The sequence below is a fragment of the Protopterus annectens genome, chromosome 9.part0 (genome assembly GCF_019279795.1).
Source record: "Protopterus annectens isolate FY-2018-M chromosome 9.part0, PAN1.0, whole genome shotgun sequence".
Classification (NCBI taxonomy): Eukaryota; Metazoa; Chordata; order Ceratodontiformes; family Protopteridae; genus Protopterus; species Protopterus annectens.
In genome coordinates, this window is record NC_056743.1 from 589753311 (window position 1) to 589763304 (window position 9994).

The window sequence follows — 9994 nt, forward strand, 5'->3', positions numbered from 1 at the left end:
ACCATGGGGAGGACATGCAGACTCCACACAGAAGGCACTCCAGCCGAGAATTGAACAGGAGAACCTCTTGCTGTGAGGTAACAACGCTATCACTGTACCACCGTGGATATATGCCCACCCCTCCAGGCATATCTAAAGGTCAGTTCCCTGTGCTTTCTCCTATTAACCTAGTGAACTTGGACATCCTGAGGCAATGTAGCAACTGCCTCGTGTACACCGACAACCCTCTCCTCTTACCTCCCAACACTCAGACTTGTGAGAGATGCACTTATGTATCCAAATTGGAAGCCATGCACTCTCCAGCCAAGCCCAGAATAGCTGGTCAAGAGGAGAAGGTCAACACTTGCACCACACCACATGGAACACATAGCCCTGCAGAACACACAGCAGCACTGCCTTCACATAAAAACACAAACCACACACCCACCTACACAGAGTCTCTCAATAAAAATCTAGCCAAACAGCAGAGACCTCCAAGGCAGAAATGCACTCAACCACCACAACACAACACTAATCACAAGACACATAACTCTCCTAAACAGTGTGCCACTCAACCAAAGCCCCTAAGGCATAACAGCATGCCCACCACACTAGTCATAGGTGACTCAATAGTGAGGCACACTGATGTCCCACTCACTAGGTTGAATAAGGAGGAAGTAACATTCAGCTGCCTGTCAGGTGCCAGGATCCGCCACATAACGCATGCACTCAAGTCCCTCAACAGCAAGTACAAATATGACTTTGTCATTGTACATGTGGGTGTGAATGACCTGAGATGTACCTCCCGGGACTACATGAAAAGAGACATGAAGGAGCTCTTGGATTATGTATCCCAGGCGGGTATGACCCTAGCCCTGAGCAGCATCCTACCATCACCCAGAATGATACCACAGTAGAAGCAGAAAATGATTGATTTCAACAACTGGCTAAGTTTCTGGTGTCATTCTAAGGAGATCCAGTATCTGTCTGTCTGGGATGACATGACTGACAGATCTTGATGCTTTGCCAGAGATGGCCTGCATCTGTCACCCCTGGGCATACGGATACTGGCCAAGGCTCTTACCACCCCTATAGTGGCTTTTTATGTGGTGTTCCAAGGACCAAATTACCACCATAACAGCTACAAACAAATGCAATCTGAGGGTCTTGCTGCTGAACTCTATAAGTCTAAATCTCAAAATGTACTCACTCGAAGCACTCCTTAAAATGGAGAACATCGACATTTGTGCTGTAAGAATGACCTGGTTCAAGGCAGCAGAAAGCACCACTGCACTACCAGGCCATAACTCATTCCACACCTTTCGGCCCAGAACTTAGACCGAAGCTCCAAAGGTGGTGGTGTTTCCATATTCATAAAGGATACACACACCTCCAGACTGGTAGCCCAACATAACGCATCAGAGATACTTCAGGTGCAGCTAACATTGGGTAAGACAGCGATTCAGGTTGTAGCCTGCTATAGGTCCCCAATCATGTACCAAGACTCACACTCCATGTTCCTAAGCACCCTGGAGAATATTAGGGTCCAACTTAACACTCTCATACTGGGAGACTTCAACTACCCCTCTATTAACTGGGAAAACTACTCATGTACCAATACACTTGCCCAATGTTTCCTGGAATTTATTAATTCCAGTGTCCTTGACCAGCTTGTTCTTATCCCCACTAGAGGTAGCAACATCCTTGACCTGGTCATTACTAACATGGGCAACTGTTGCTCTACACCAATGGTCATCTCTTCCCTAGTTAGATCCAACCACAAACTAATCACCTTGGAAATCCACCCCCCCCCCCCACACAAAGGAAACCACCGTGAAAAACTTCTCCAAAGCTAACTCTGGACTCCTAAAAACAGAGGTGGCTAACTTCATGGCACCCATGCAAATGGAGAATAGTTGCATGACCGCTGAATCATACACCAGTTCACTGTACAGACACGTACACAAATGCATGGATCTCGCCATACCCAATAGAACCAAGACGCTCTCCTCCAAAAAAAGGAAGCCAATCTGGTGGTCCCCTGCCATAAACAAACTATGCAACAGAAGGAGGAAACTGATGTGGAATAAGGTGAAGACTGGAAAAACTCCCTTATCAGCTTCAACAAAAAGTTGAGATCCCTCATCAAATCCTCTAAAGCCAGCTATGAAAACAGAATTGCAGCAGATAGTAAAGACAACCACAAGGCCTTCTATAGTTATGTAAAGAATCTCCACGACAATACCCAGATTTGTTCCGAGCTCCTGCACAATGGTACCTCCTATACCGAGCCAACACATACTGCCAATATACCGGCTGACAGATTCATTGCCAACTTCACTCTCCCCCCCAAAGGACCAATCACAATATCAGTAGATTGCCAGGCACCCAGTATTACTGCTGCACAGGTTAAAACAGCACTGTCCATGGCCAAGAATACAGCTTCTATGGGACCTGACAATATCCTTAGCTGTGTTCTACATGAACTATAGAGTGAACTGGCACCTCACCTGTGTGCCCTGTTCAATCACAGCCTCACCTCAGGCTTTGTCCCTACTGAATTTCGCACTGCTACAGTCATCCCGCTCCACAAAGGAGGAGTGACTACAGACCCTGGGAACTATCGCCCCATTAGCCTGACGAGTCTGATATGCAAAGCTATGGAATGCATCATCATGGACCTAATAAACAAGGATATAGAGAATCTCCAAAGTCTGGATCCCACACAGTTTGGTTTTGTGAAGCATAGATCATGCCTGCTCAACTTGGTCGACTTCTTTGAGTCAGTCACCAGAGCTGTGGATGAAGGCAAGGTGGCTCATACAGTCTACCTTGATCTGGCTAAGGCCTTTGATACCATTCCCCACTCAGGAATCATAGAAAAACTGACTAAGCTAGGCATCAACCCCTATATCACTAGGTGGGTTGCAAACTGGCTCACAGATAGGACCTACAGTGTGAAAGTAAATGACTCCCAAGTCAGACTACCGACCAGTCATAAGTGGAGTCCCACAGAGTTCGGTCCTGGGTCCTCTCCTGTTTGGTATCTACTTCTCTGAAGTCCAGGCCAACACGAAGGGACTCTGGCTGAGAAAGTTCACAGACAGTTGCATGTTGAGAGCTATTACTAACTCCCCAAGTGATGTTGACATCCTACAGAAAGGCCTCACTGAGACCAACGACTGGTGTCAGAACTATGGTCTTAAGCTCAGTGCCAAAAAATGTGTCATCATCCCCTTTGGGAAAAACCCAGTTCTCATGAATTACCACATCGGTGGTAGTCCACTGAACACAGAATGAGTTATAACAGATCTGGAAACATAGTTTGATAGCAACCTCTCTTTTGATCACCACATTACCACTGTGGTCAGAAAGTCCTTCTATGTGGCACATCTCATTACTAAGGGTTTTGCATCCAGGAAGAAAGAGGCCATTGTCTCCCTCTACTCTTTCCTCATTAGGCTAATCATTGAGTACAATGCTCCATTTGGCATGTACCTCACTAGACACCTGCAACAACTGGAGAGGCTGCAGAAGTACCTCACAAAGAGGATCCTAGGCCTTAAACACTTGTCCTGTATGGACAGACTCAAAAAACTCCAACTATTCTCTGTCTCATATTGCCTACTTAGAGACAATCTGTGCTTGACTTACAAAGCCATGTCTGACCCAGCTCTGTTAGAAATGCTACATCTAAAGAAATCCCAATCCCTCCATACCACATGCTCCAGAGACCTCAACCTCATTACCACAATCAACAGAACATGCTGGAGGGACAGGTTCATAACTGAGAAACTGCCCATGCTATGGAATAGACTTTCCATACATGTCAAGCAGAGCACCTCGCTGACCCTCTTCAACAGAAGTCTTGATGAGTGGATGGGAAATAGAAAATTCACCCCAGGGATAACTCCAGTGGCTCTACTCAACAGAGGCACTGGGAACTAAGGTTGAGTGGCACGATGCCAAGGTAATCCTATGGGCTAGGCTTGTAAAGGCCCCAGGGCCATTAGCCTAGTACACACCTATGAACCTATAAAAACCCTATGGACTCTCAACAGTCCATTCCATCAGTATATCTTTCACAAACTTTACAGAATTCATACCTCTGTCTTAATCAGGAATATATGTGAGGAGTGGATTTGTATCTCTAACTCTCTCTACTATATCCACAATTTTATCCTGTAAAAGTTCTAACATTGTTTCTAAGGTGGTTATTCTGAATTTCATTTCCTTCATTCTGCCCCTTCAATTCCACCAACTAGTCAGAGTGAAAACCCAGGACTGGTTTTGCTTCTTCCATTTTTTTGTCTGACCTTATAATGTATTCAGACAAATTACCATTAACCTTGTGTAGCTCTGACTTTATTGACTCAGATCTCCCCTCTTCCATCCTGACCATTATCATTTCAGTCAGCAAACACTCAGTGTTAATTTCAAGACACCCATCCTTAGACTGGAAGTCAAACTGATATGTAGCAGTTTTTATTTTATTTTCATCATATAAGTCTCAGAGATTAATCTGTATTGGCAGTTAGTCTTGTAATATTGAAATTATGCATGTAGCAATAACTTCAGTAATAAAATTTAATTATAAATTGACTGGCATCCAGTCTAATTTGACTCTTGCCATACCCCCATTACTTGCTAGGATAAACTCCTGCTTCCCTGTGATCCTGAACTGGACAGAGTGGGTACTGGGAAATGAAAGAATGAATGAATGTACATGTTGTAAGGTAATTCAAAGCAATGTAAGGACATTAGTTTAAGCTGTGATCAAAATATATTGTTTTCATTTTAATTTGTAACTGCAGTTATCATATAAATTGAAACTAAACATACATTCCAGAGAATTCTGTATTACCATAATGGAATTGGAATGGAATTCATTTGTGGCAAATGTAGTAGAGGACATCATTGGCTGCCTTAATTATGGAGGACTGAAAGGAAAACTCTAGGTACCAGCACACATATTAAACAAGGTTACATGTGGTAGACCTGCTGTTGAAATGTGTACTATATACTTAATCCTGAATCAAGTATTACTCCAGATAATATTAGAGCTACCTTAATTTGAGTGTATAAGTCCTTCCTAATATGTATGTCTACATCCGTTAAAATTAGACACTTTTGGGGGGAGGATGAATTTGAATGAGTAGCTATTTGATTTTTTTTTTTTTTTTTGTTAGTTGCTTTTGGACTAAGTTGTTTTATTCAATGCTGTTCATATTTTAGCAAGGCTGGGTAAATATGCTGCATGTAGCATTTGGTGCAGTACTGCAGTGTTGTGCAGTATTACCAGCTTCCATTTTGTGCTGCATCTACAGCATATCCAAGCATACAGTGGCATCTCTGATGGAAGTAGATTGCACATAGCTGCTTTAAGTACAGTTAACATTCATTAGCCAGTTGTAAGTGAATAGTCAGTGAAATAAAAATGAGTTATCCCCTGCTCAAAGTTTATCATTTTCTTATCACTCTTGAAAGATTCAGCATTTAATACTTTTTCCACTGGCTCTCTGCAGCCTTCTGTTGGATAAACAGCTTGCCTTTTTCCCTATTTAATACACTTCCATTTTGCTCCCACCTTATGTATCAGCACTTTCCTTTTTCTTACCAGTGCTTTGCTCAATGTTGCAGAGATTTTTCACTTTTCCTGTGACAGATCCCTGTACCAAACTGTTGCAGGAGTCAGTCTGTTCTTTGCAAAACTGGCCACTTCTGATACCGTTATCTTTCTGTGATCTGTTTAGCTACATATCTATCAGTCATGGAGCCACATTACAGAGTCCTTGTGCACCTGCTGTAACATTTGCAGTGCTGTTCTGTTATTGTTCTGTCATGAGTGGTTAGCTAATTGCCTGAGAAACAACTTTTCATGAATGTATTGCCTGGGCTGTACACAAAACTTGCAATTGGGGTCTCCATTTAGCAGTGGGCGTAAAGCTTCTACCAGGCACTTTCACCTTTAGCAACCAACAGTATTCTGGATAGCAGTACATGCAGGCTGTCCCAAAACTTATATGCAGATTAAGTGAAATGTGATGCTTATCTACTGGTAAAACTCATATCATTATAACTTTAGCGCTCTCTCCTTTGCCTTTATATTAGTGCTAAAATAGTCACTGATTTATCACTAAATATTTTTTCTTTTTTTTGCAGAGAAAACTTTTTCCAGCTATAAGTTGGATATTGAGAAATCTGACTTCTCTTACAGTGTGTATGATATTGTTGTTCTTGCAGCCCCTTTACATAAGAACATGGCAAACATCAGTTTTCAGAACTTCTCTCATCCAGTTGGTGATTTCAGTGGCAAGTATCATCAGACAGTAGCTACTGTAGTGTATGGACTGCTGAATGTGCCTTTTTTTAGTTATAAAAATCTCAATGAATTCACCTTGAATGAGATTTTAACCACAGAAAACCCCAAACTTTTTATCAGTAGTGTTGGTGCTTTAAGTCCTCTGAATGTCTCTGTTGATTGTAAAGTTAAAGTAACTGAACCAGCAGCATGGAAGGTATTTTCACCAGAACCACTGACGCAGGAGCAACTGGACTTGCTGTTTGCATCCTACAGCAGTAAGTCTGAAAGAACTTGGTTGGCATACCCTCACTATGCTCCCCCAGAAATATTTCCTCCCATAATTCTTCACGACAACATGTACTACCTGAACTCCATTGAATGGGCAGCCAGTGCTATGGAAATGAGTGCAATAGCAGCCAGAAATATCGCTCTTCTTGCTCATCATCGCTGGTACCAAAAGACGGACAAGATTGACCAAGAGAATTTGAAAGCTTGAATGAACTTTCATTCCAGTGGAGGATGGAATAGAAGCTGAAATGTATACAAAGTATTTACTTTGTCACTGAACACGGTATAGTGGGAGACCTGTTTATACTATGAAATATTTTGCACTTCTGAGACCATGTGGAAACTATACTTAATCACTAATGAATCCTCAGACTGCTTAAAACAAATGAACTGGAACCCTCTAAAAATTCTTCCACTAGATGACACTGTTACTTACTTTAATACATCATTCATTGACATACTTAATAACTTAGCACCTCCCAGAATTAAAAGAGTTAAATACAAAACTGCCCCCTGGCTTTCTATAGAAACAATAACCCTCATGCATACCCGTGATAAATCTTGGAAACTCTACCTAAAAGACAAAACCTTTACCTCCCTTGCAAAATTCAAACAACTTCGTAATACAGTTAAAAAATTAATCACCTCTGATCACAAATCCTACTACTCTAAGTTTGAAAACAACTACAAGTCGAACCCCAAGAAATTCTGGAGTGGTATCTCATCCCTCCTTAGTCCCGGCAAAAAAGTCAACCCCTGCCCAGACCCCAGCTCCCCTGATCATATCATAGCTTCCAATTTTAATACCTTCTTCATAGACTTTATAGCCAAGCTCACCTCTTCCTTCAATAACAACTCACTACCTCCTCTCACTTCTCTTATGCAGAGTTCTTCTCCTTCTGTCTCCAGTAAAAACCACCCTCCTCCTTCTTCCTTCAAACCAATCACTGTCAATACTATAAGAAAACTTCTCCTAAAACTAAAACCTTGCACCAGTACCACTGACAACCTACCATCTAACTTCCTTAGGCTAGCTGCTGATGGCATAGTTCTCCCCATCTGTATTCTAATCAGTCGTTCTGTACAAAATCCTATGTACCTCTCCTCTGGAAACAAGACTTCATTATTCCTCTACACAAAGGGGGCAACAATACACAAATATCCAACTTTCATCCCATAGCAATTCTTTCCCCTATCTCCAAAATTTTTGAAAACTGTATCCACCTGCAGCTATTACTTTATTTCTTAGACAACAATCTACTAACTCCAACACAGCATGGTTTCAGACCTGGACACAGTACTACCACAGCCCTTCTATCCTTCCTCAATAACATCAACCAAGCTTGCGACTCAGGAAATATTGTAGCCACCCTTCTCCTCGACCTTTCAAAGACATTCAACACTATTTCCCATAGCCTGCTTTTCTCTAAACTCTCGCAACTCAATCTGTCCTCCTCTTCCATCAGTTGATTCTCCAATTACCTTTCAAATAGGCAGCAAGCCATAAAGTGGAATAACTGCAGTTCTCCTTACCCTGACACTCTAACAGGTGTCCCCCAAGGCTCTACCCTGGGACCTTTATTATTTAACATTTTCATTAACGACTTTCAGCTTTGTATCCCAAACACTAAACTAGTCCAATATGCAGATGATTCTACTATCATCTGCTCAGCTGACTGTCTCTCCAAACTCTTGCATGCAACTCAAGTCACCTTCAACAACACTGAGACATGGATGCTTAATAACCACCTTGCTCTTAATGCAGCTAAAACAAAAATTATCATCTTTACCCCATCTAAGAATACCAAATTAGACAAACACTCCTTCTCCATACTAAACCAAAACATGACCCCTGTTGAAGTAGTCCCCTACACTAAGCTCCTTGGTGTTCACATCGATGAACAACTAAATTTTGACATTTATCTTCAAACCAACATAAAGAAACCCACCAGAAGCTCAGAATTCTCTATCGTCATAATCACTTCCTAACCCCATTCATCCAAGCTTGGTCTCTCTAACACCTACATCCTTCCTTCCCTCACCTACGGTGCACCTATCCTTACCAATCTACAAGACACACTTAAGGCTAAACTGGCTTCCAGTTACAATAAAATCACCAAGTTTGCCACCAGTTCCAAATCCTCTTCTCACCATTGTGTCGCTTTACAGTCCCTGAATTGGCTAGAACTCCCCATCTATCTCCTGTACATTCAGCTTCCTATTATCCACAAGCTTATCTTTAAGCCAGCACAATGCCCCTCTCTCACATCCATCCTTCCCTTACATCTCCCTGATCGACCCCTTAGGTCCAACAATCAGAATCTCCTCAAGGTTTCCAAACCCATACATACTCCTGGACAACTACTACTGTCATTTTCCCTAGTACGTAAATGGAATTCACTTCCTCCCCATATCTGAACCACCCAGAACCTCTCCTCTTTCAAGACTGTACTCCACTCACATATCTCCTCTACTTGGGAATGCTCCTGCTTCCACCCCTCTTAATCTATAATCCCTAATACTTCTTATGGTTTCTAATCCACCCATAATTGTATTCTCACCATCTCAGGTTGTTCAGAACCTCTTATCATTGCAAACTATAATGATACTGCTTATGATACTTAAACTTGAATGATTTTGTAAATAACAGACTACACTAATAGAGCAGGGATTTCCAACACATTTTACAACATCTGATGATCCTGCTTATACAATCACTCTGTATAATTCTATACCACCTCACAGTGATTTTTATTGACTTGTATTAACTTTTGTTTGTGTAATTCTATTGATTTTATTAATGATATTAATTCTTGCTGTACCTTTTATGTCTGTACATGGAGCTTTTCTCCCCAGGCCTCCATTGAAAAAGGGCTCATTTCGGCCCAATGGACTCTCCTGGTTAACAAACTGCAAATAAATAAATAAATAAATAAAATTATGAGCAAAGTTGTGTGATCATTTGATGACAGGCTTATTACATAAGTTAGTGTGTGTGTGTGTGTGTGTGTGTGTGTGTGTGTGTGTGTGTGTGTGTGTGTGTGTGACCACAGCATCCCTCAAAAGTGTCTTGCTGTTTCTCTGATCTTTAGATTTTTCTTTTTATACTACTCTCTAAGCAAGATTATGGACATAAAATGTATTACCTAAGGTGAGCTATGTTGAAAAATGACAAGGAGATACCACTCAATTGACACATTCTGGCCTTGTATATGACAGCCTCACACTACTGAAAGCACTTACCTTACATTTGCAAGCTGTTATATTCCATCTGTTTTTTCTCTATCTGAGTTTGTAAGAAATTAGATTATGCTGCTTCTACTTTTTTTATAGATTCACAGATTATTACTAGGCTAGCTGCCCTCATGGACCATTTTTAAGCCTAGCCAATTACCCCCTTTGAGAATTAAACCCTGCACCTTG

General features: G+C 41.6%; 1 protein-coding gene across 1 annotated transcript in view; it reads left to right on the top strand.

The window, feature by feature from the left end:
• The window catches only part of LOC122811351 (prenylcysteine oxidase-like), a 175289-nt gene extending 165808 nt beyond the window's left edge, over window positions 1–9481 (top strand). The window contains exon 6 of the mRNA XM_044083131.1: window positions 6142–9481. Coding sequence (XP_043939066.1) covers window positions 6142–6779 — 638 coding nt within the window. The 3' untranslated portion in view covers window positions 6780–9481. The remainder of the gene's footprint in view (window positions 1–6141) is intronic.
• Window positions 9482–9994: the final 513 nt, after the last annotated feature.